The following is a 26,968-nucleotide window of genomic DNA, read 5'->3' on the forward strand; positions in this document are numbered from 1 at the left end:
TAATCCAGCATCGTTCATTTGTTCGTTTTCTCGAGCTGAAATGGAAGAAAAAGAATGCCCAGCTATAGCCCCTTGTTCAATTCCTTCTACGGGGATACAAATAATTTTCGTTGCCTTTAAAAAATCAGAATAATTTGACCTGTTTGGTTTGTTACGTCCTGTCAAAGTTTTAGTATTGCCAAAACCTTGGTAATTTTTGCATTATCAAATTTAGTGTATAGAATTGAAACTAGTATAGTCAAAAGTTGGTAGCAAACCAAATACTCTTTTGATTTGGTAGGGCATAAATTACCACCAAACTAAACAAGTTCTCACACTAAAGTGTAAGTGGATCAACCCGTGAACCCACTTTTTTAAGTGGATTCATGGATAGACCCGTTTATACTCTTACCTCATACTCTAAGACCGTGTTCGGTAGTAATGGTTGAAACCTTTACTTCACATGGAAAACGAGATAGCTCATTAGCGATTGATTAACTAAAAAACTTTAAAAATGGGAGATAATTCTTAAAGAAACTTTCATATAACATTATTTTAAACAAAATATATCATTTAGCAATCTAAAAATGCGTGCGAAAAACGAGTGAGTAGAGTTTGGAAAGGTTGGATTCGAACACAACCTAAGCCTATGTTTCGGCACCCCTTGTTCCCAACCCTCTTCCTCGTTTTTCACGCACACGCTTTTCAAACTGCTAAATGGTGTTTTTTTTTTTGCAAAAGTTTCTATACGAAAGTTGCTTAAAGAATCGAATTAATCCATTTTTTTAAAAAATAGTTAATACTTAATTAATCACGCGCTAATGGACCGTTCAGTTTCCGTGCGGAGAAATGAGTTCCTATCCCGGACATGCGAACACAGCCTAAGTCAGTTTCGTGAAAACAAAACGGTATCACCTGAACTCTGAAAATTTCCGGCCAGCCACCGTTGGTTTGATTCGAACTTGGCAAAATCCTGGATGCCATTGATCGTTGGACCGTCGGAGCAGGGAGGCTCAACCGTCGGATTAATCTTAAGGTCTCGCTCGATTTAAAGGAAATCGAAGAGAATTAGGAGAGTAATTTCACACAATAGGTGTGAAATCAAAATCCCCTTCTAATCTTCTTGTGGGAGGGATTACCCAACCAAGCCCTAATAAGGAGAGGCGGCGGGATCATCACGTAGTTCCTATTCCCAAATTCGCTGGGCCCAGCCCACAGAGAGAGCGAGCCCAACACGGCCCATCCACGCAGCCTTCTTTGCCTATATCGTCGAGAGATCGCCTCTTCTTCTGCTTGCCCCGCCGCCTTCCTCGCGACCCCCCCCCCTCTCCTCTCGCCGCCGCCGCGTCCGCTCCACCCGGCGGCGGAGTACTCTCCATCCGCCGCCGCCGCTTGGTACTAGATTTGTGCTGGTAGCCGCGTAGATCTAACTAGAGAGAGAGAGAGAAGGGAGTGAGTGGCGAGGATGAGCGTGGTGGGGTTCGACGTCGGCAATGAGAGCGGCATCGTCGCCGTGGCGCGGCAGCGGGGCATCGACGTGGTGCTCAACGAGGAGTCGAAGCGGGAGACCCCCGCCGTCGTCTGCTTCGGCGACAAGCAGCGCTTCATCGGCACCGCGGGGGCCGCGTCCTCCACCATGAACCCTAGGAACTCCGTCTCCCAGATCAAGCGCCTCCTCGGCCGCGCCTTCGCCGACCCGGAGCTGCAGCGCGACCTCGCCTCCTTCCCGTTCCGCGTCTCCGAGGGCCCCGACGGCTTCCCGCTCGTCCACGCAAGGTACCTTGGGGAGGACAGGGCGTTCACCCCCACGCAGCTGCTCGCCATGGTGCTCTCCAACCTCAAGGGGATCGCCGAGGGCAATCTCAACGCCGCGGTCTTCGATTGCTGCATTGGCATCCCGGCGTATTTCACTGATCTGCAGCGAAGGGCTGTCGCCGATGCCGCCGCCATCGCGGGCCTCCGCCCGCTGCGCCTGTTCCATGAGACGACCGCCACGGCGCTGGCTTATGGAATTTACAAGACCGATCTCCCGGAGAAGGAGTGGTTGAATGTGGCGTTCATCGATGTCGGGCATGCTAGCATGCAGGTTAGCATCGTCGGGTACAAGAAAGGGCAGCTCAACATGCTCTCGCATGCGTATGACCGGTCCCTTGGCGGGAGAGACTTTGATGAGGTTCTATTCAAGCACTTTGCGGAGAAATTTAAGGACGAGTACAAAATAGACGTCTACCAGAATGCCCGTGCGTGCGTTAGGCTGCGTGTGGCGTGTGAAAAGCTCAAGAAGATGCTGAGTGCCAATCCAGAGGCACCACTGAACATTGAGTGCTTGATGGATGAGAAGGATGTGCGGGGATTTATAAAACGGGAGGAGTTCGAACAGATCAGTTCCCCAGTGCTACAACGTGTGAAGGCTCCATTGGAAAAGGCCTTGGCTGAAGCTGGCTTAACAACAGAAAATGTGCACTTTGTTGAGGTTGTTGGATCGGGCTCTCGTGTTCCTGCAATAATCAGGATAATCACTGAATTTTTTGGAAAGGAACCGAGGAGGACTATGAATGCAAGTGAATGTGTTGCCCGGGGATGCGCTCTTCAGTGTGCTGTTCTTAGCCCCACTTTCAAAGTCCGGGAATTTGAGGTACTGATTTATCTATTTAAGTTTCTGTTGACGTTTGTTTCTGCCGTAGTGTATCTATTTTGTCTGATTCTAATGTTCTTGATTATGTAACGTAAACTAGAGAAAGCTGCTGGTTATTTGTCCCACATGCGTCGGTTTTTGGAAGCATTCCATGCTTCATTATTATATTTCTACAAATAAATAGTAAATGTGCCACTAGAAGATTTTAATAGCAGAATGGGTATCTCAGTATTTTTTTTAACTAGAATGTCTTTCAATTACTATATGTGCCCACATATTTATGCCATGTAATCAATGAATGCTTATCTCTTTACATTTTCCGTTTTGACCATCTGATGTCGTTGCCTACTTTTAGAGTCTAATTTGTCATCCATATGGTTTTATTTCCTCTGGGCCTCCCTCTGCTAAGTTAATATGAGCTCATGGCATGTATTAATCCGAATTAATTATATTATTGCTATTCAGGCAGTGGTACTATGTCTTTGGATTATGTGTATCAGTACACTATACTTTGGATTTGGTGTTTTACACACTGTCCACTTGTAACATTACATGAAGCAAGGAGTGCGGAATGGTGTATTGCTTTTATTATATGACAGAATGGCAGAATAAAAATGGTACATATAGAATATATATTTCCACTAAGACATTGTTTGTGATGCTAGTAGAGATGGCTTAATGTCAAATGGACTGGAAATTATCTGTAGTGGCCGATTGTACATTTACACCAACTAATTTCATAGTCATGCCTGGCAGACGTGCTATTTTTATCTGTGAGAGAATGCTTAAGAGATTGGATGATATCTTCTTTTATTGTCCCTGTGCAAATAGTTAACCTATGCTTGATATTTTGCAGGTCAATGATGGGTTCCCGTTTTCAATTGCTTTGTCATGCAAACCGGATTCTGAGAACACTGAATCCGAACAGACTATCGTGTTCCCAAAAGGAAGTCCAGTCCCTAGTGCCAAAACTGTGACCTTCTATAGGTCCAATACATTTGCAGTAGACGTTGTGAGTGTCGATGCAGATGATTTGCAAATGGCTAAAAAAATCAGCTCCTATACAGTAAGCAACATTGCAAACTTTCGCCAGTATTCAAACCTGATGTTATTTGTGGTTCTTAACTGGTTCAACAGTTGCTGATTTGCTATGCTGTGATTGACCGTATGCAGATTGGCCCTTTCCAATCCAGCAAACCTGAGAAGGCAAAAGTGAATGTGAAAGCATGTCTCAACATCCATGGGATAGTCTCTATTGAATCAGCAATGGTAAGTTAAAAGGAATCCCATCATCTTCTCGAGTAGCACGCAATGTCTTTCTGATCTTTGTGGGCTTTGGTTCTTTTGTATGCAGATGCTGGAGGAGGAAGTGGATGTTCCGGTAGCAACTACAAATGAGACACTAAAGGATGATACTAAAATGGATACAGATGATGCACTAGGTGACCCTGCTTCTGGAACTGATGAGAACATGCAGGAATCCAAATGTTCTGCAGATGCCACTCATGGTGCTGCAGAAAATGGGAAGCCAGATTCTGAGGAAATATCTGCTCCAATGGATACTGATGCCAAGGTATGGATCTACTGTTGGGTGCTGGCACACTTCAGCTTTAGTGTATGTATGTAGTTGGCATATCTGTTGCAGTATGTTTTCAAATAACGATGTTCTATATTGTCTTAATTTGGTGGTTTCCTATCGCCATGAATGGAATTCCCTCGTCATGGTAGTGTGTTCAGAGCATTTGATAATCTCCTTTTGAGTTTTAGATACTGTGCTGATTCATAGCTTTGTAAGTGCTATCTTGTGAAGTGAAGCACAACGAATATAATTTAGTTACTTATAACATAGGAACTTCATGCAAGTTGTGATCTATCTTGTTTATGCAAATGAGAGCTGCCCATCTTTTTATGAGACATATTTTCTGAAATGGTTTTTCTTTTTTAGGTTGAGCCATTGATAAAGAATGTGAAGAAAATTGATGTTCCAGTTTCTGGATTGGTTTATGGTGCACTGGGGTCTGAAGAATTGGTGAAAGCTTCTGAGAATGAGTATGAAATGGCTCTTCAGGACAGAGTAATGGAAGAAACCAAGGAGAAAAAGAATGCTGTCGAGGCTTATGTTTATGACATGCGTAACAAGGTATGCCGAGTTTAATTTTGTGATGATATATGAACATTTGAACAGTACCTGATGAGTTTCTTGCGTTCAGCTCTATGACAAGTACAACGATTTTGTCATGTCTGAGTACAAGGAAGGGTTTATTGCCAAGCTTCAGGAGGTTGAGGATTGGCTGTACGAAGATGGTGAAGATGAGACAAAAGGGGTTTATATTGCAAAGCTGGAAGAACTTAAAAAGGTACCTCTTTTATTGCACTTCTTGGTTTACATTGTGTCTTTATGTGTTGGTTTGGTTTGTTCTTGGACATTGAGTTTTGATATGCCTGAACTTTTTTAGGTTGGTGATCCTATTGAGATCCGCTACAAAGAGTGGGCTGAAAGAAGCTCTTCTATTAACCAGCTGGTACATTGCATCAACGGTTTTAAAGAGGTTGCATTGTCTAATAGCCAAGCATTTGATCACATCGACATGTCAGAAAAACAGAAGGTATGTATTCATAGAGATGGATAATTTTCTCTTGATAAGGAAATTCCTTGTATGCCACTCAATGTTCCTCAGTTACCTAATCTGCCAGATAGAAAGTTGCTTTCCTTTAATACCATGACTTTCTAAGTTCCAACTCTTATGTGTCAAGTGTTAACTTCGTTAGGCTTGACTGCCGTTAACTCTCAGCAAGTTGTCTGGTTTTTGTCAAATACCAATCTTACTGTCGCAAATCTATGGCCGAGGTGCCATTTTTTATTTTATCTTCTCTTTCTTATCTATCCCCTGCTCTGTGGAACATGAAAGCAGTCCACAGACACTATCGCCACTAGGTTGAGCACTGCCAGTCTGCCACTAGACATTATTTCGCAGATTTAGCTAGCATAAAACATGTGCTGCTGTTCCTTTCTCGCTCATGCAATCTAACAGCTCTCATCTGCTATACCTTGCTCTTCCACACTCGCTGGGCTGGGGTGTTCCAAATCCACCAGTCCTCAGCAGCTCCTATAGGAAGCACAATTTCTTCTGACACCAAATTGAATCAAATACAGTAGTTTTGCACCACACTGAAGGTGGCCAGTAGGGGAGCAAGTGTAAGAAGCAGAAGAATCATCTCAGCCTCTCAGGAAGAGAAGGAAGGCTGACAAGTTGGCCCGCACATGTGGGACATGCCTTAGGGCAAATACGACATTTTATAACCTGAGAAACATAACATTAATGGGCAGGCTGAAATGACAAATAAGGGTAACAAAAGTTTCTCCAATGGTACTAAAGGAAGTGTGATTTTTACATTGACATCAGGAAGGGAGGAAGTTGGGAGGGAAGGGATTGGCAAGTAGGCCCAGCACTTTGTTGGACATGCCTCAAGGGCAAATCATGACCTTTTTTATAACCCAATAAAAATCATGCTAATGGGAGACAGGCAGAAATGGCAAATGAGGGTAGCGGAAAATTTTCCATCGGCAGTAAAGGAAACACCATATTCGTTATATATGTATACAAAGCAGTTCTGTTACGTCAACATTCCAAGCGGATGCTTGTCTAGTCATTAAATCCTTTGTTAATATGCCTTCTAGTTCTTGTTTTTGTGAATGGTAGTAGCAAAGGAATATTAATGATCGTTTTCTTCAGCTGCTAATCAAAATTTCTGCATCAGGTCCTGGATGAGTGTTCGGAGGCCGAGATCTGGCTAATAGAGAAACAGCAGCAGCAGGATGCTCTACCAAAGCATGCTGATCCTGTCCTCTTAATATCTGACATGAAGAAGAAAGCTGAAGCACTTGACAGGTTTGTGTGTTTATTTGCTATAATAACACACCTGATGTTAGTTTGATTCTTGTGTCTGAGTCAACTACCTCTAAACCTTGTTTCACAGGTCGTGCAGACCGATTATGTCAAAGCCGAAACCTGCACCGAAGCCACAGACCCCTCCTCCGCCTACGCCTCCGACTGAAAGCCCAACAACGCCTGAGCCTCAAACTCCAGAGCAGCAGCAGCAATCCAACGGTGCCGGTGAAGCTGAAGAGCCGACAAGCGAGGGAGGTGCCCAGGATCAGGAGCCTACTGCCGAGCAAATGGACACAGACAAACCTGACGGTTGGGCCGAACCATCGGCATAAGTTTGTTGTCGACAAACTAAGAACTCCTGTGATCGAATGCTTCCTCATGTGGTTATGGTCACTTGGTTTTAGGCCCGTGAATGAGCTAGGAGAACCGGATGTTTTTTTGGGGTGCTGTACTTGGTGGTCACTTCACTTGGTTGGGATTGTGACATGGACATGTTGGTAAGGGTAAAATGCTGGTGGCTTGTCCCTTGAATCACTTTTTTTTTCTTCTCTTATTTAGGATGGTTGAATTGGGGATGAGAGGGCATGCCACCACCCATTTATTCAGGCCTTGGTTCAACACGGGTCTAAACTGTAGCTTTTGTCCAATGGTCCATAACATCTAAGGAAAAACAAATTTTGGTCCATGGGAAGAAACGCTCTCAATACATTTTTTACTGGTTTCCCATTGAGTTCACATTGAGAATTTCCAGTGATCTACGCTCGTGGTACAAAGCTGATGTGTTCATCATAGCAGCATAAAGAATGCCTTAGCGTTCTGAATGGAAATTTTTTGAGGAAGATTGCGAGGTTTATTGTCGATGCACGGATGCTTCATGTCAAGTTTGTGATGGATGAAAAGCCGTGCATGCGAAAATGGCGAGGAGAGCGATGGACACCTGCACGTCTCATCTGCATTTCGGTGTTAAGTTTGTGATGGATGAAAAGCCGTGCATTCGAAAATGGCGAGAGCGATGGACACCTGCACGTCTCATCTGCATTTCGATGGACAAAAAAAAAATGAGGTAATGCACCAGCCGGGAATCGAACCCGGGTCTGTACCGTGGCAGGGTACTATTCTACCACTAGACCACTGGTGCTTCTTGTTGTGGGAAACTAAAACAAAAGAATGACATAAATGGAAGCAAGTTCGTCTCATATTGTCATAAATTGCCCACCAAAAACATCATTTTGAAGATGAATTCTCATGCTTAGTGCTGATAGTAGTTGTAAACAATAATCAAGAAAATGAAGTGCTATATAAGGTCATCCATATTTAACATTTAAGATTTTGATCGAACTTTTAAAAACTGTGGCTTCGGTTTTATATTATAACTAGTGCATACCCCGCGCGCTGTAGCGAAAAATTTGAAAATAGTTTAAAGAAAATTCAAAGAAAACAATCAATATCTAAATGGAGAATTTGTTCGATAGTAGTTGATTATAAATTTCAATTCTACATGATACTTGGGATAGTAATGTATTAAATATTAGAGGGATCGAATGGCTATAGTTTTATAGATATCATGTTTCAATGCACTTTTGAACTTTATACTAATAACTATATTTAGTGGGTTATAAATGCATATAATGGATGGTTGAGATAAAATCATAAGAAGAATCCAAAGGCTATCATTTTCTAGATGATGTGGCTAAATACATGTTAATTTTTTGGTGTCAACTATATAGAATATATAGATAAGATTATATAGTCTAAGTTCATGATATTATAACAATTGTTTTCAACGCAATACTACAGTACCTTTTGTTTTCCTTTTCAGCTAAGCATTTGAGAAAATTTTGGTGATAGAAGTTTCACAAATTTGACATAATCTTATCTTAAATATTAAATATTTGTAACAATAAGAAGCCGAATATACCCTTGGCGGAGCTAACTCTCAGGCGGGTCTGGTAGTCAGCTAGCTACCAGTCTTTACCGCTGACATCTTCACTGCAGATAGCCATCGACGTTCAAGAACTGGTTGACCATCGAAAAACGGTATTCCCTCCGTTTTATGTTATAAGACGTCAAATTGTTTTAACTTTAACTAAGACTGTAAAAAAAATAGTAATATTTTTAACCCAAGATAAATTTATTATGAAAATATATTCAATTATTAATGAAACTAATTTAGTATTATAAATATTACTATATTTGTTTATACGCTTAGTCAAACTTGAAACGGTAAAGTAAAAAACGTCTTATAATCTAAAACGGAGGGAGTATTAGCCATCCGGGCTTCACAACACTAGCAAATAAGCAATCCAATGCTTGCACTAGGGCACACAACAGTTGTGAATGCCATAAGAACCAGGAATCCCACACGCAAGTGCTACCTAGTGTTCCACTGTCACCAAAACACAACAAAACCTCCATAATCTCAGCTAATCTTATCAGCCAAAGCTACTGTTCTGCAAACCATATGGATATCGCAATTAATTAGGACTTAACCCATAATTAGGCATCGCAAAGTAAACACCAACACTTAGCCATGGGCGGCGCCTTGCTGAGCTTCCTCCTCTCCTATCCGGAGTTCATCCTCGCCGCCGCGTGCTTCCTCGCCTTCGCCGCCATCCGCCGCGCGCGCGACGCCCGGCGGCGCGCCGCGCCGGTGCCGGTGAGCTGGCCGGTGGTCGGCATGCTGCCGTTCGTCGTCGCCCACCTCGGCCGCCTCCTCGACGCCGCCGCCGCCGCGCTCCCGGAGCTCGGCTGCACGTTCATGTTCCGCGGCCCGTGGCTCGTCGGCGCCGACTTCCTCGTGACGTGCGACCCCGCCGTGTTCCGCCACTGCCTCGTCGCCAACTTCGCCGGGTACGACAAGGGCCGCGACTTCGCCGAGATGTTCGACGTCGTCGGCGACGGCCTGCTCGTCGCCGACGCCGCGTCGTGGGCGGCGAAGCGCCACCTCGCCGCGAGCGTCTTCACCTCCGCCGCGTTCCGGGGCTTCGTGCTGTCCACCGTCGAGCGGCAGACGCGGCGGCTGCTTGTGCCGTTCCTCGACCACGCCGGCGGCGTCGTGGAGCTCGAGGACGTGTTCATGCGGTACTCGCTCGACGTGTCGTACACCGTCGCGTTCGCCGCCGACCTCGACTCGCTGTCGGTGGCCAGCGCCGCGGAGCCGTTCCCGCCGTTCGGCGAGGCGACGAGGGTCACCGGCGAGGCCGTGCTGTTGCGGCACATCGCGCCGGCGGGGTGGTGGAAGCTGATGCGGTGGCTCAACGTCGGCGTCGAGAGGCGCCTCGCGGACGCCAAGGCGGTGCTCGACGAGTTCGTCTACCGCGAGATCGCCAACCGGAGGTCGCGCCCCGCGCCCGCCGTCGCCGGAGGAGACGACCTCCTCTGCATGTACATGGCGTCGCCCATCGACCCCGCCATGTCCGACCAGACACTCCGTGACGCCGCCGTCGGCTTCATGTTCGCCGCCAAGGACCTCATCGCCGCCGCGCTCACCTGGCTCTTCTACATGATCTGCACCCACCCGCACGTCGAGGCCAAGATCCTCGACGAGCTCAGGTCCCTGCACACCACCACCACCGCCGGCGCCGTGGTGTTCGACGCCGATGAGCTCCGGGCGGCGACATACCTGCACGCGGCGGTGCTGGAGACGCTGCGGCTGTACCCGTCGGCGCCGTTCGAGGAGAAGGAGGCGGTCGGCGACGACGTGCTGCCTGGCGGCACGGCGGTGAGGAAGGGGACACGGGTGGTGTTCTGCCTCTACGCCATGGGGAGGGTGGAGGGGATATGGGGCAGCGACTGCCGGGAGTTCCGGCCGGAGCGGTGGCTGTCCACCGGCGACGGCGACGGCGGCGCCGGCAAGGTCCGCCAGGAGCCGAGCTACAAGTTCGCGGCGTTCAACGCCGGGCCGAGGAGCTGCCTCGGCAAGGACCTCGGGCTCAGCAACATCAAGATCGCCGCCGCCGCCATCGTGTACAACTTCACGGTGGAGCTCGTCGCCGGCCATGTCGTGGAGCCCAAGGACTCGGTGGTGCTCCACACCAAGAACGGCCTCATGGTCAGGGTCAAGAGGAGGGAGACAGCTTGACAGCTTGAGGGAGACATTGTGTTCCAGAATTCAGAGCAAAAGTATAGAGAAAAATAATGGAGTGTTAGCAAGGAAATTAAGCAAATCTCACTCCATAGATTCTGATTTATACCATATATAGAAAGTATGTTTGATTCAGTTAAGAATTGTAATTATTCATGTGACAAGAGTAACACCACTTGACACTTGCTTACTGTTCATTGTAAGGTAATAATGTACAAAATGTGCTTGGAATTTACATAACACAGATTTGTCAGCTCCATGGCTTTCAGCATACATTGTCACTCATATGTCCACATTTTGAACAAAGTCACAGGTTCATGTATTGTGCTAGAAAGAACAAAATCATTTGATTAAAAAGAATGAACAAATTCCGCATTTTGCCGATTGTTCTGCTTGATCAAATCAACCTCATTGGATTAATTCCTGAACTCCAGATTGCTCTAGTTAACATAAATTTGTCAGTGAAAAATTGCTTACAAAGCGTCTACAGAAGAAAGTACACGCCAGTTAGCCACTTCTCTCTACAATCATCCCCCATGAGTATGCAATAGCTGATATTGCTGATAAGGAGTTATCCTAATGAAGAACAATCCTTTGGTTTCCCTTTTTGCATTCCAGCAAATAGACGAACAAAAGAATCAGTATAAGAATTTGGTCACAAGGATCTGCAACAATGTCTTGCAGTTCAGTCAGCCCAGACAAGCACAGCTATTCAATCGTTTCTGTGTACACATAATCAGCAAAACAGAAAGGGTAACAATAGTTGCTGCTGTAAATATGACTGCCTGCACAAGCCAAAACAGATAAACTGTAAGGGGAAAAAAACATTGCTCTAGAAGGCGAGCATAATGAAAATAAAGGGATAGACTCCATGACCATAAGCTAGATAATTAGTTTATCATATTTGTGGCCCATTTTCTAAGTTTTCTTGCATAACAAAGAAGGCTACACAGGCAATGCAACATCATTGAGATAAAGCAAATTATGTTAAACCTACTGTATATCTTATACACTAAATACAACTGATCTTTGACAGTTTGCTCCAGGTTTTAGATATAAAAAGACTAACCAGAAAAGCAGAAGCAGCAAGCCCAGGCCGCTCTCGAGGATCGCGGTTGTAGTACTTGCAGTAATAAAGAAGAGCTGCAATGTACCAGATCAAGGGGCACAAGAAACCTAAAAGAAAACTGCAAGAATAGTATGTTTAAGATAGTTACTAACTTATGATGGTGCATGTGCATGCAAACTATGAATTTTCCATATAGTTTTCCCACCATGTACAGATCATCGTACAAGTGAGAGTGGTGTGAAGTGACAAAGGAAAAGGTGGAAATTTAAACTAAAAGATATCTACCATAGTTGTCCCCTTTGTTTAATAAATTATTCAAAATCAATCTATAGAATGGAGGAATGGACTGACTCACCAGCACCAACCAATTCCACAACCAAAGAAGGGAAGTCGTCTCTCAAACATTGCCAATCTTGGATTTTCTTCATCTGCAAGTAGTGTGTACCTGCCAAGGCAGGCCTGGCACTGGCAAAATTCATCTGAGTTTCCTGCGAAATGAGGAAGAATGAATTGAAAAAAATAAGACAAGCACACCTATGTCAAATTCTTGAGCAAGTACAAAAATAGGAGCGAGAACCATTAGCAATATCAGACAACTAAGAGCATGAGCAGGCACAAGAAGATAGTTACCTCCCCTCATAAAATCTATATTATAGTTGTTTGGCAAAGGAACCACCTAGAACCTTGGAGCTTCTCAACATTTCCAGGTAACTCCTAGTTGTAATGGCTTAATGACGACTACGGTCATATGAATTAGTCATCAAAGCAAGCAGCTGGGAAGTTCAAATATGAGATGTTAGGAAGAAAATAATCTATCAAGAGCAACCTATAAAAAGAAAATGAATTTGCATTAAAGCACAAGAGCACACACACAGACATAAATTTCAGGTAACTATATAAAGAAACCATAAAAATGTACAATTTTTTAACTTTAGCAATATGTTACCATTGAGAAAAAAAAACCAATATATCACCTATGCATTGGATGAACGTGAAATAACCATTCATTTATTAATGTATGAAGAGGGCAAATACTCAATGTTCACAGATTCAATTCTAAATTCGTTATCACAATTATCAATAAATTTCTGTAGGTTAAGACAACATACAAATTGAGAATACTATGCAAGAGTAAAATAGTAAAAGTGACAGCCGCACAAGGCGTAATGTAAGCAATCAGCGAAAGTACAATTGTTGCATAACTATTTGGCTCCCCACTTCATTGCTTCCGGCTAAGCATCTTCCAGTGGAGGAAGGGGGGCAACTAGTCACTAGTGAATGTGCATGCTTTTCCATTGCTCTAGGTCTGCAGATTAAATTCCAGCAATAGCAGATACTCTAGTGTTAAGACAGCCACTATTTTTAGAAACTCCCTACTTTTTATATGAACTGGATTAAGTGCAAGAAGCAGAACGAGAGGAAGGGAAGTAGGAGTACGTATGATACACTGCCCGTACAAACGTGCCAAATACAAGTATACAGCTTATGCTGGACCATAACGTCTACAATTAATTCTGAACCAAAAGAACTTTCAGAAACAGTCAAACAGACAACATCCCTGACCATCCCAGGAAAACTCTGCCCCATCCTAGAATATTGCAGATACTTGACTAGCTCGTATTATGCCTGCCGGAGCCAACACAAGCTCGATCTGTGCTAATCTAGCCTGGCGCTACAGAAATCCAGACTCCAATAACCGGATTCCGGAGCCTCATTGCTCAACCTGAGCTAGTAATTTGGTCGAACAGGTTGCGCGCATGCCCAGAAAGTCAACGACCAACAACGACTAACCTCCCCGCTCCAGGGCAAGATCCCAGCTACCCCCAAGATTCAGCACCTCCCCCCACACATTCCCAGATTACACTACTACGCAGCACACAAACACCACAATCCCGACACGCTCCGACAAGAAACCAAAGAATCGAGCCCGCGATTCCTAACGGAAGCAAGAAACGGCTACGAAAAACTTACATGGCGGAATCGAATCTGCTGTGGGGGGAGAAGAAGCCCATGAAAGAGACGGGATTCGCGGGGCGGTGTATGCTTCGTCGTAGCTTTGCGGGTTGGGTGGTCGAGAGGGAGTGGAGAGGAGAGGATGCGGCGGGCGAGCGAGCGAGAGGCTTCGGTGAAAGCTGAGCTCCCCTCTGCTCCTCGCCGCCGTTGTTTTTCTTCCTTTTTCTTTTTCTTTTTCTTTTTGTTTTTTTGGTTTTGGTATTTTTGATGCTCGCCGTTGTTTCCGAGGAGGTGACGCTTGATTTTGTTGGAACGTTGACGTTACCACGTTAGGCCTGGTTTAGATTCTAATCTAAAACTTTACACCCTATCACATTGAACGTTTAAACACTTAAATCTCTTCTCTATCTCTATTATTATAAAAATTGAAATGTTTTTGTCGGTATTTTGGTATGTTATCCGTGTATGAGTCGGTTTTTAAATTCGTTTGCTTTTGAAAATACATATCCGTATTTGAGTCAGTTCTTTAAGATCGTTCACTTTTGGTAATACGAAACGAATCATATCGGACTCCTAACTACAGCTCATGATTTTCTAAAAATATATATATCCAACCAAACTCCCACAGTAAATTTCATCTTAACTAAACCATGTAACAATAATAAGATTAAAATAGACTTTACCCGTTACAACGCACGGATATTTTTTCTAGTAAAGTATTAAATATAGGAAAAAAATAACTAATTGCACATATTGCGACTAATTTACGAGACGAATCTTTTAGACCTAATTGCTCTATGATTTGATAATGTGGTGCTACAGTAAACATTTGCTAATAACAGATTAATTAGACTTAATAAATTCGTCTCGCGGTTTACTGACGGATTTTTTTCTGTAATTAGTTTTTTTATTAGTACCTGAACACCCCATGTGATACCCTATATATTATCCGATGTGACACGCCAAAACTTTACACCCCTGGATCAAAATACCCCATTAGAGCATTTCCAACCACCTCTCCAAATCGAACTCTCCAAACACCCATATAGCCAACTCTCCATCTGATTTAGCTAGTTAAACTAGATGCTCACTCCAACAGACTTTCTATTAATCCTATCCAAAAGTTTGGCCAATCTGTTGGACATCCTTTTTGTGCTTGAATGGCTAAAGTTTGGCTTGGAGAGATTGATAGAGAGGCTGTTGGAGATACACTTAGAGGAATGGCAGGCCGTTGTAAAATATAAGGATTTTTTCACTCGCTAGTATTGTACTCGCTCCGTTCTAAAATATAAAATATAAGGATTTTATGTGGATGTGACATGTACTTGGATGTATTGTATCTATATAAAATCTCTTATATTTTGTGACGGAGGGATTATAATTTTATGATTTTTAAGCTAGCACTGTCGTAGAATCAATTTGGATCAGATTTGAAGTCTCATTTCACTATTATTCACATGTCAGTGACGTGTAGTTTAGTCAGAAAATCCCTTCTGGCAACATCTCATGTAAAGTACAACATAAAACAATGCGGGATGACTCCAATCATGCTGGTTTAAACTAACAGCACAAACTCCCTTTGTTGATCTTAAAAAGATTTCCAGCTTTTTCGCTTCTTTTGAAGCATGAAAATTTAGGGGTTGTTTAGTTCACTATCACAATTTATCTCACAATACCACAACTCAAGTTAGACATGTTTGTCTAAGCTAGACATCTGTTTAATTCGTGTCACACCTATAACAAGATTCCTTCATTATGACCTAGGTCTCATATGTCATCAGCACATAAAAATGGGGTAAGATTGTTCTCTAATAGTTGAAGTATGGTTTTAATTTTATTGGCCACATGTTAAGGCTGTGTTGTTTTCCATGAGTTCCCAACTCATAGAACTCAAGTTAGCTAATAAGGCATCGTTCGTTTAGGGGTGACATAGGGGTGACAGGGGAGATTGGCTCTCGTTTTCCGCGCGCACGCTTTTCAAACTACTAAACGGTGCGTTTTTTTGCAAAAAATTTCTATATGAAAGTTGCTTTAAAAAATCATATTAATCCATTTTTAAAATTTAAAATAGTTAATACTCAATTAATCATGAGCTAATGGCTCACCTCGTTTTGCGTATCTTCCCAATCTCCTCAATCCCCTTCTCCTCGAACACTCCCTAAAAGTATAGCAAGTTTTTACAGTGTGAATATGCGAACCAAACATGCCGAAACTTCCTATAGCCCACTAACAAAGAAGCCTATACATTAAGCTGAATAAAATGTCTTGCCAAAAAAAAGCCCATGAAGAAAAGACAGGGTTCACAGGACAGAAATTCGGGAAGCTGGGAGAGAGAGGGGGAGTGCAGAGAAGTAAAGGAGCAGCTCTAATATGTGTTATTTTTGGGTTAATTGGATCTATGCCACCACAAATATACCATTTTAGACAAATACCAGCACTATTCACGATATCAGCTACACTGGAATTTAGGAAAATTGAAACCGTGCCACTCCGTCATGATATCTGTCAAAAATCTTCATTATGACATTAGCCTCAACTGCACATGGACTTAGCTGTCAATTCCATCTTCTTCACCTCCTTTCCTCTTTTCTCTTTTCCCTACCTCTCTTTCCGGTTTTACTCTCTCTCCGACGCTCACTGCCATTGTTGGCGTCATCGACCACCTCCGCGGCGGGAGGGCTCGGGAGTCGCCGCTCTCGTTTTTGACTCCATCCACAGTAGGAGGGCTTGGGAGCCGCCGCCGTCATCGTCTTCAACCCCATCCATGGCGGGAGGGCTCAAGAGCCATCACCGTCGTCGACCTTCTCCCATCCGCGGCGGGAGGGCTCGGTCTCCGCCACCGCCGTCGTTGTCCTTCGTAGCAGTCATGGAAGATGGAGGAAGAGACGGGGAAAAAAGAAAAGGGAGGATGGAGGAAGATGGAACTTACATGTGGGTCCCATGTTTATGGGTCTGACGGAAAACGTGACGATGATGGTATGGTTCAAATTTCTCTAAATTCTAGTGGCACCTAGCGGACATCGTGAATAGTAGTGGCATTTATCTAAAATGTCATATTTGTAGTGTCATGGATCCAATTAACCCTTTATTAATATCTTCCAACTACCCATATATTTATATTTCTTTATAACTATTACATGTCATCTCTGTCCATGGCTACAAGCATTATTTCTCTCCCTCTCTTCCCTATACCTAACGACAGTCAGGAGAGAGAGTGACAGAAGAGGTGAAGGATGAGGGGAAAGACGGAGGAGGAGGGCCGACGGCGGGCGGTGCGGGCTCGAGCACAGATGAAGGCGAAGAAGTTGCGGGTGGTGGGGACGGTGGCGCGGCAGGCAGCGCTTGCAGAGAAGCTACGGGAGACGGCACAATGCCAACAGTGGGGCGCTCCGGCGATCTCTCTGCCATATCCACCACCACTCCGCCTTTACTCATGCGATCTCCACCACCAGATTCAGAATGCACATCCTCTCTACCGTTACACCCACCTAGTATGCACTCCAGATGATGGCAGTTAGGGGATGGCATGAGGTGAGAGAAACATCAAATTGGGCATTTATCTCTCCCGGAGAGCGCACACGCTAATTTTGAATGGCTATCTGTTCGAGACTAATTTTCTTCTAACATTCTCCCTCCATTCCAAATTAATCTACATATAGTTTTTTTGAGGTTATTCCAAAATGATCTATATATTTGTGTTCATTCATTAAGTCTATTCGTTATTTGTGCATTGGAGTAAGGCCTCGTTTAGTTACCCAAAAGTTTTTCCCAAAAATATCACATCGAATCTTTGGACACATGTATGGAGCATTAAATATAGATTAAAAGAAAAATTAATTGCACAGTTATGGAGAAAATCGCGAGATGAATCTTTTGAGCCTAATTAGTCCATGATTAGCCATAAGTGCTACAGTAACCCACATTTGCTAATGACAGATTAATTAGGCTCAAAAGATTCGTCTCGCGGTTTCTAGGCGAGTTATGAAATTAGTTTTTTCATTCGTGTCCGAAAACCCCTTCCGACGTATGGTCAAACATCCGATATGACATCCAAAAATTTTCATTTCGCGAACTAAACAGGCCCTAAATGGACATTGATGCATGCATCCATGCACACAAGTATTTATAACTCATATGCAATATCTTGATTTGCTATTGGCTAGGAAATAGTGGGGATGGTGCATGCATTGAGTTTGTTGCTAGATTAAATATAGTATGAGAGAGTTATTAGCTTTTCTTGGTCTTGGTGTACCTATGAAATATGTATATCAATTTGGAATGGAGGGAGTAAGCCATTTTCAGGATGGAGGGTGCGATGGACTATCTGCTAGGGGACGCTCTAATAGGTATCGTGATGGTGGTAACAATGGTTCAAATTTTATAAAATTTCAGTGGCACATAATAGGTTTCATCAATAATAATAGTATTTTTTAAAATAAGCAAATTTATAATGACACCTATCTAAAATAACCCATAAATATTTATAGCGGGTACTAAGGAAATAGATCGTCCGATTTTGTGCAGTTCATAGTTGTGGCACTGACGTATCAGCCGATGAGTCTCATCCGGGCACTAAGGGCACCCGCAATAGTTATCTATAGGCTCTCTATAAGAGATCCATATCAGCATATTTTCCTACTTGGAAGAGATTAAATGAAGAGAGAGAACAAAGCTATCTACTAACTTAGAGATAGTCTATAGATAAAAACGACGCAATGGATTAGAGAGCTATAGATACCCATATAGGCATACTATTAAGATGATTTACTATTAATCTAGTCTATTACTGAGATGTACATATTTTACAGAGAGCACCTTACTTTACTATTGCGGGTGCTATAAATGTACCCGGGTCAGCGGATCAAACGTTACCACCGCGTTTTGGTGTCATTTTCAATGCTGCTACTGCTAGTACTACTCCTAGAGCACTAGCAATAAATAACAATAAATGTGAGAGCCACATCAGAATCTTCTTCGTTCGTTCCTCGAACCTCAGATGCATGCACCGCAGCTCGATCAGCTCACTCCTCCCTCTTCTACTATAAGATCGACCCTTGCTAGGTCGTCCGTAAGATCACTCACTGGCCACTTCATCTTCTTGCTCGCTCTCGATCGATTGCTTGGAAGAGCTTAACTCCTCATGGAAGGGCTTAACAGCCTCAAAGCAGAGGAGCAGCATTGCCATGGCGGCGGCGGCGGCCGGGTGTCCCAAGCAATCGCGATGCTCGTCGCGACGGCGGTCACGGCGCAGGCGGCGTACCGGGCGCGCCACGCGCCATGGGACCTCGCCTTCGTGCTCTTCGCCTACGCCGACCTGGGCCTCCTCTTCCCGTGCCTCTCGATGTACGAGCGCCTGCCGCCGCTGGAACAGGAGGAGGACGGCGACGACGACAGTGCGGCGGTGAGGCGGCGGCGGCGGTCGCTCAAGATGGCCGTGTGGGCGCTGTCGACGGCGTTGAGCGCCGCCTTCGCGTGGCGCGTGGCGGCGGTCATGCCGGCGCCGGCGATGAAGGCCGCCGTCTGGGGGATGACGTCGACGGTGGCGGTCGCCGGATTCTACCTCCTGTTCGTCCACAGGCCTGCCGCCATTTCGTCCTATTCCGAGCTGGATACTTGCAAGCACGAGCAGGCGTCGTCCAAGCTCGATCAGATCCTATAACAAAAGATTTGGGGAAGAGGAGCTTAATGTTTAATCTTGTAGTATTCAATGGAAATTTAGGCTGTGTTCTTTCCTAGGTGATCTGGGTGATTGTCACTGAGTTTTATTTCGTTTTCCGCGTACACCCTTCCCAAACTACTAAACGGTGTGTTTTTTGAAAAAAAATTATATAGGAAAGTTGCTTTTAAAAAATCATATTAATCTATTTTTAAAATTTAAAATAGTTAATAGTCAATTAATTATGTGCTAATGGCTCGCCTCGTTTTGCGTATCTTCCCAATCTCCTCTACTTCTCTCCTCAAACACAGCCTTAATCCTCACGTTTAGACTATAGTCAAAGTCAAACTTTGACTAAATTTATAGACAAATATAATAATATTTATAATACCAAATTAGTTTCATTAAATCAATAATTAAATATATTTTTATAAAAAAATGTCTTGGGTTGAAAATGTTATTATTTTTTTTACAAACTCAGTTAAATTTAAAGCAATTTGATTTTAACCAAAGTCAAAACGTCTTATAATCTGAGAAGAAGGTAGTAGCAATAATAAGGCTGTGTTCTTTTGGAGCCCCTCCGCTCTACACGTAAAACGGAGCGATAGATTAACGCATATGATTAATTAAGTATTAGCTAGAATTAACTTAAAACATGGATTAGTATGATTTTTTAAAACAACTTTCATATAGAAACTTTTCGTAAAACATGTACTCCCTCCATCCCAAAATATAGCAACCTGGTACTGGATGGGACACATCCTAATACAACAGATCTAGATGTGTCCATGTCCAGATTCAGTGTCTAGATTCGTTGTACTAGATGTGTCCTTGTCCAGATTCAGTGTCTAGATTCGTTGTACTAGGGTATAGGATGTGTCCCATCCAGCAAAATGTTACTATATTTTGGGACGGAGGGAGTACCGTTTAGTAGTTTGAAAAACGTGTACTCGGAAAATGAGGGTGAGTGATTGGGAACCAGGGATTCCCGATTCATATAGATACTAGGACTTCCTCATAATGTATGGCGGAATTTTACAACAAATTTATAATTGGTACCGAACTAATTCGAACAAAAATCATGTAAAATTCATACATTGCTAGTTTCCTGTAAAAGAAAATGCCCATGCTAGATTCGCGTCTTTTTATCTACGGATAAAATACTTACAACTTACTATGGGCAACAGAGAATATATCATAGTATATTTTTATGTAGTAACACTTGTTTGCATATTTAAACAAGAGGACAAATCTAGTGAAAACAAGCTAAGGGCCTCTTTTGGGGAGCTTAAAATGCTGAGAAGCAGCTGATCGGTAGCTAGCTTCTAAGAATCTAGAAAAGCTGGGTTTCCCAGCTTCTGGATTCTACAACTATAACTTCTCAGAATCTGAACAGTTTGGGGGAGCTTCTGATTCTGGGAGAAACTGGGAGAAACTACAGTAGCTAGCAACTTCCCCAAACAGGGCCTTAAGTGTTGAAAACTTGTAAAAATCATACCTAAAAGTTTTGTAAATTAATGAAAAAAAATTACTAGAGATAGGTGTAGATATAAAATAAATTTTTACCAAATCTCAAATTCAAACTTAACTTCATTTAGTAGTAATAAAAAAGACAAATATCATGTGAATAGTAACAAGACACTATTCACCCAAAATTTATCTGTTTTTCTCTCTTAAACGAAGTTGAGTTTCAGTTTGAGATTTGGTGACAATATATTTCATATCTACACATATCTTTAGTATTTTTTTTCAAAAATTTACAAAATTTTTAGGTATGATTTTTACAAATTTCCAACACTTAACTCGCTTTCACTGGGTATGTCCTCCTTAAACATATGGTATTTACTTGTTTGATCTAAACTTGTTTAGTATCATTTGCTTGCTTATTTAAATAAATTGTATTTACTTGTTTGAACCAACCTCGTCGTGTTTTGCTGATTGTGGGTAAGAAGTGAATCCGAGGTAGGTTTCCTTCTTGTCACTGCCGGAGGGGAGCACCGAATTTCGACGGTCTTTCAAGAAGGTGTTGAAATTATAAGCACATAATGATTTAATTTATTCCATAAATAAATCATGATATTGCAGATGTAGACTAGATTGAACGCATCATTAGATCTACATATGTAAACTAAGCACTAAAATATGAACAGATCAAATATGCGCAACATGTCGAACACGTACCGAGGTGGCGGAAAGACCGGTTGCTTGGCAGGAACTACTCGCGGTTGCGGGCGTCAACGAAGGCGTGCAGCACGCGAGCGGAGAGGAAGGCGAGCCATCACAAACGAACAGGGAGCAGTCGCGCGAAGCGCTTCCCAAAAACCTTATTGCCGCCTTCTCCTTGTGCAGGACGTCGAAGGCAGAGGTTCCGGAGACGTGCTCTCCCGATCGCCGGTGCACGCCGGCGAGCGGGATGGAGTAGTCTACGAGCGACAGCGCAGTACAGAGTAGGAGTCAAACCCTAGATTGATTTCGCGTGTGTTGCGTGTAGGCGGCGGCTCGGTTTATATAGAGATAGGTCGCTTAATCAGGGCGCCCGCACGATCTCCACTCCGTGTAACCGAACCGGATAAGTCGCGCGTAACTTATCCGGACTCCACGCCGTTTTCACGCACCAGATTTTTCGGAATGTTTCCAAAACAAAACAAATCCGAATTTCCCGCAGCAAAACAAAACTACAAAAGGAGGCTGCATCTGCGCAAGGGTGAGGAGCCAATTTTGCGGACCATTCAACTCGTACGTCGTGCACGCGCACCGCCTGCCCTGCCCTGCCAGGCCAGGCCAGGCGAGAGAGTGCACGTGTGTGTTCCCCCTCTTCTCTCCACCACACATGCTTCAAGTGGCTAGGAGGGCATCCTCCCTTTTAAGGAGGTCCCCTCTCCTAGAATAAGCAAGGCGGTACTAAACTCCACATGCATGCCATCCCATGTGGTGGGCTTTTGTGATTTTCCAAAGAATTAATCTTCGAGTGGGCCTTAGCCCATCCATTAATTCCAACAATCCCCCACCATATCTCAAAATCCCACTGAGATTTGCCTTTTCCAATGTACTGTTTATATACCAGCGGTTCGATGGAGACCGATTAAGGTTGAACATCCATCTAGAACTCCAAGCTACACTTACTCACAACTTGAACAATGGACTACGCCTTGAATTGCAAGTCTTGTGCAAGCAAGTTTCACTCAGAGTCTTATCTGGTACCAGACCGTCTGTAGACTACCCCTCGGGTAGAGCGTATAAGTCATACTCCTAGGTTTTTAGTAAGCTTCCTAGAAGATTCACCCAAAATCTCCATAGACTGCGACCAACAGTCAAGCTCACAAAGGTGAGTTCTTTCGAGAATGCTCTGCAGGACAGCATCTTCGCTAATTAAAGCCAACAGAACTCATTAAGGCATAGCCAACTTGTCTTGCAGCTCACGAGAGTACATGCATCTTCACTTAGAGAGGGTATAGATTGGTACTCTCCTCTAGTTTACTAATGGTTTGTTCTTCCCAGGTTCTAATTCACGGGATCTTTGATCACATAGACTGGGTTACCACCATAGTATAACTCACATGGGTCTCAAACCCATCTCTTTCGATGCATTGTCTATCACATTTCGTGATAGTCCCTTCGTGAAGGGATTTGCCAGGTTTCTAGCTGTTTGGATGTAATCCAACGTTATAACTCCGGAGTTTCTCAATTTCCTAACAGACTTCAATCGTCTTTTCACATGTCTAGACGATTTCATATTATCCTTAGAACTATTCACTTTGACATTTACCGTTTGATTGTGACAGTTCATAAGGATAGCCGGCACCGGTTTTTCAACAATAGGCAGATCCATTAATAGATCACGCAGCCATTCTGCCTCAACAGTAGCAGTATCCAGTGCCGTCAGCTCTGCTTCCATGGTTGACCTCGTCAAAATGATATGTTTACAAGACCTCCACAAAACAGCACCACCACCTAGTGTGAAGACATATCCACTAGTGGCTTTGATCTCATCCACATCAGAGATCCAGTTAGAATCACTATATCCTTCTAGTACTGCAGGATACCTAGAATAGTGAAGCCCCAATTCCATAGTACCTTTCAGATAGCGCATTACTCGCTCAAGCGCACGCCAGTGATCATCTCCCGGATTAGAGGTAAACCGGCTCAACTTGCTCACAGCAAAGGAGATATCAGGCCTAGTTGCACTAGCCAGGTACATCAGCGAGCCAATGATTTGGGAGTATTCTAGTTGGTTCCTAGCAATTCTCTTGTTCTTGCGAAGCAACAAGCTAGGATCATAAGGTGTTGGAGAAGGCTTACTATCAATGTAGCCAAAGCGATTCAAGATCTTCTCCACATAATGGGATTGCAAGAGTGTAATCTCATTCTCACCTCTAATTAGCTTAATGTTTAAGATAACATCAACTACCCCCAAATCCTTGATATCAAAATGTTGAGACAAGAATGATTTAACCTCATTTATCACCTCAAGGTTTGTCCCAAATATCAGTATGTCATCAACATACAAGCACAGAATAACTCCCTCACCCCCACCATGGCGATAGTACACACATTTATCTGCCTCATTGACTGCAAAGCCTGCAAATGTCTATGTTTTGTCAAATTTCTCATGCCATTGCTTAGGAGCTTGTTTCAGACCATACAAAGACTTCCAAATTTGCACACTTTGCCTTCTTGACCTTCAACTATAAACCCATCAGGTTGATCCATATAGATCTCCTCATCCAGCTCTCCATTAAGAAAAGCTATCTTAACATCCATCTGATGAACGAGAAGACCATGTGAGGCTGCTAGGGAAAGTAGCACACGAATTGTGGTCAATCTAGCAACAGGTGAGTAAGTGTCAAAGAAATCTTCGCCTTCTTTATGAGTATAGCCCTTAGCGACAAGCCGAGCCTTGTACTTTTCAATAGTACCGTCATGCCTAAGCTTCTTCTTGAACACCCACTTGCACTCCACAGGTTTACACCCATAGGGTCGCTCTGTCACCTCCCAAGTCCCGTTAATGGAATCCATTTCACTATGGACAGCCTCCTTCTAATAGTCTGCATCAGGAGATGCATATGCTTCTGAAATTGACTTAGGAGTGTCATCCATAAGGTACACAGTGAAATCATCACCAAAAGACTTAGTCGTCCTTTGTATCTTACTCCTTCGAGGAGCTTCACTGACATCCTCCTCAGTGACATGTTCATGTGTATCTTCAGTTTGTTCTGGTGGTGTGATTGAACTGGGAATTATTTCAGAGGGTTTGCTCGAACCACTATGTGTATCTTTCATTGGGAAAAAGCTCTCAAAGAAGGTAGCATCACGAGACTCCATAATTGTACCAACATGCATGTCATGTACCTTAGATTTAACTATTAAAAATCTATAGGCAATGCTGTGATGAGCATATCCCAGAAAGACACAGTCCATAATCTTAGGTCCAAGTTTGCGCTTCTTCGTTATTGGTACATTGACTTTCGCCAAGCACCCCCATGTGCGCAAATAAGAAAGTGATGGTTTTCTCCCAATCCATATCTCATATGGTGTTTTGTCCTTATTTCTGTTAGGAACTCTGTTTAACACATGATTCGAGGTCAACAATGCCTCCCCCCACCATGCCTTAGGTAGTCCGGCGGTGTCCAACATGGCATTCACCAAGTTAGTCAGTGTGCGGTTCTTCCTTTCAGCAATCCCATTAGACTCGGGAGAATAGGGAGGCGTCCTCTCATGTATGAAGCCATGTTCCTCACAGAATAAGTCAAACTCGTTTGAGAAAAACTCTCCACCACGATCAGACCTAAGCCTTTTAATCTTTCTGTCAAGTTGATTCTCAACTTCTGCCTTATAAATTTTAAAATAATCTAGAGCCTCGTCTTTCGTTTTCAACAAGTACACATAGAAAAATCTAGTAGCATCATCAATCAACGTCATGAAATATCGTTTTCCACCCTTCGTCAACACCCCATTCATTTCACAAAGATCTGAATGTAGGAGTTCTAGTGGTGCCAAGTTTCTCTCCTCGGCAGCCTTGTGAGGCTTGCGAGGTTGCTTCAATTGCACACAACTATGACACTTAGAACCTTTGACAATGGAAAACTTAGGAATTAAACACATGCTAGAAAGCCGAGACATCAAGCCAAAATTAATATGACATAAACGTGAGTGCCAAACATTAGCCTCATCATCCACACTGCCACAAATATGGTTCACGGACTTATTGCAGAAATCAGAAAGGGAAAAGCAGAACAGGCCTCCGCACTCATAACCTTTACCAATAAAATATCCATGTTTAGACACGACTACTTTATTAGACTCAAAAACCAACTTAAATCCGTCTTTAGTTAGACGGGAGCCACTGACAAGATTCCTGTCGATAGAAGGGACATGCTGCACGTTCTTCAGCTGCACGATCTTTCCCGAAGTAAACTTCAGATCTACCGTACCAACACCATGAACAGAAGCATGTGACCCATTCCCCATTAGGACGGTGGAACCCCTGCGGCCTGATAAGAAGAAAAGAATGAGATGTCAGCACAAACATGTACATTGGCCCTAGTATCAATCCACCAATTAGTTGACTGATTAACTAAAAAAACAGTAGGTAAATTACCATACCCGCTTCCATCTCCAGTGCTGCCAATGGTCACATTATCAAACTTAGAAGTCTGCCCTGCAGGTGCCTTCATCCCCATGCGTTGTAGACACTTCCTGGCCAGATGGCCAGGTTGGCCACACACAAAGCAAGTCCCTTCATCCTGATTAGGATTGTTATTGTTCTTCTTCTGCTTCTTGAAGTTGGTGGTCTGTTGAGCTTTGTATTTCCCTTTGCTCTTGTTATGGGCCTTGTGCACAACATTGGCACTAGATTGCCCACCATCGCCCTTAGACGCAGCATCTTTTTCCCGAGCTTTCTCCTCAATATCAAGAGACGCTATCAACCCCTCAATGGAGTATTCCTGTCTCTTGTGTTTGAGTGCAGTACCGAAACTTCTCCAAGATGGAGGTAGTTTCGCAATAATGCACCCGGCCACAAATTTGTCGGGTAAGACACACTTAAGGAGTTCGAGTTCCTTAGCCATGGTTTGTATCTCATGAGCCTGTTCGACTACAGAACGGTTGTCAGCCATCCTGTAGTCATGAAACTGCTCCATGATGTACACATCAATGCTAGCATCAGTAGCACCGAATTTAGTATTCAATGCATCCCACAACTCCTTAGCGTCGGTCATGTGCATATACACCTCGACCAGACGATCGCTAAGAACACTAAGAATGCATCCCACAAAGAGAGTAGTGGCTTCCTCGAATTGCTTCTGCTGATCAGTAGTAAGAATTCCTTCAGATTTGCCAGTACTCACCCAGAAGCATTTCATAGCTGTCAGCCACAGAGTGACCCTGATCTGCCATTTCTTAAAGTGCACACCGGTGAATTTATCCGGCCTCAGTGCATCGGCAAAACTAGCCATAGTAAAATCACAGCGCCTATAATAAGGTTTTTGGATTGTTGAAATTATAAGCACATAATGATTTAATTTATTCCATAAATAAATCATGACATTGCAGATGTAGACTAGATTGAACGCATCATTAGATCTACATATGTAAACTAGGGAGTAAAACATGAACAGATCAAATATGCGCAACATGTCGAACACGTACCGAGGTGGCGGAAAGACCGGTTGCTCGACAAGAACTACTCGCGGTTGCGGGCGTC

At 43.5% G+C, this 26,968-nt stretch overlaps 4 protein-coding genes and 1 non-coding gene across 5 annotated transcripts; 3 read left to right on the plus strand and 2 right to left on the minus strand.

Annotated features, from left to right (window-relative positions):
* Positions 1 to 1,274: 1,274 nt before the first annotated feature.
* LOC4337984 (heat shock 70 kDa protein 15) lies at positions 1,275 to 7,239 on the plus strand. The gene is made up of 9 exons (XM_015784705.3): positions 1,275 to 2,614; positions 3,471 to 3,680; positions 3,788 to 3,883; positions 3,969 to 4,187; positions 4,560 to 4,754; positions 4,825 to 4,971; positions 5,071 to 5,220; positions 6,374 to 6,504; positions 6,593 to 7,239. The coding sequence occupies exons 1-9, from the start codon at positions 1,445 to 1,447 to the stop codon at positions 6,834 to 6,836; spliced, it is 2,562 nt and encodes an 853-aa protein (XP_015640191.1). The 5' UTR covers positions 1,275 to 1,444; the 3' UTR covers positions 6,837 to 7,239.
* A 332-nt stretch (positions 7,240 to 7,571) lies between these two features.
* Positions 7,572 to 7,642, minus strand: TRNAG-GCC (transfer RNA glycine (anticodon GCC)). The gene has a single exon. It is a non-coding gene; the product is annotated as a tRNA-Gly (tRNA).
* A 1,239-nt stretch (positions 7,643 to 8,881) lies between these two features.
* LOC4337986 (noroxomaritidine synthase) lies at positions 8,882 to 10,841 on the plus strand. Its single transcript, XM_015782214.3, has one exon. The coding sequence runs from the start codon at positions 9,035 to 9,037 to the stop codon at positions 10,583 to 10,585; it is 1,551 nt and encodes a 516-aa protein (XP_015637700.1). The 5' UTR covers positions 8,882 to 9,034; the 3' UTR covers positions 10,586 to 10,841.
* LOC9270086 (large ribosomal subunit protein eL20z) lies at positions 10,738 to 13,848 on the minus strand. The gene is made up of 5 exons (XM_015782215.3): positions 13,629 to 13,848; positions 12,288 to 12,430; positions 12,013 to 12,145; positions 11,658 to 11,775; positions 10,738 to 11,373 (listed from the first exon to the last, which is right to left on the minus strand). The coding sequence occupies exons 2-5, from the start codon at positions 12,295 to 12,297 to the stop codon at positions 11,278 to 11,280; spliced, it is 357 nt and encodes a 118-aa protein (XP_015637701.1). The 5' UTR covers positions 12,298 to 12,430; positions 13,629 to 13,848; the 3' UTR covers positions 10,738 to 11,277.
* Positions 13,849 to 18,680: 4,832 nt separating this feature from the next.
* Positions 18,681 to 19,345, plus strand: LOC4337987 (uncharacterized). The gene has a single exon (XM_015783347.3). The coding sequence runs from the start codon at positions 18,751 to 18,753 to the stop codon at positions 19,267 to 19,269; it is 519 nt and encodes a 172-aa protein (XP_015638833.1). The 5' UTR covers positions 18,681 to 18,750; the 3' UTR covers positions 19,270 to 19,345.
* The last annotated feature ends 7,623 nt before the right edge of the window (positions 19,346 to 26,968 follow it).

Source organism: Oryza sativa, chromosome 5, assembly GCF_034140825.1.
Source record: "Oryza sativa Japonica Group chromosome 5, ASM3414082v1".
NCBI lineage: Eukaryota > Viridiplantae > Streptophyta > Magnoliopsida > Poales > Poaceae > Oryza > Oryza sativa.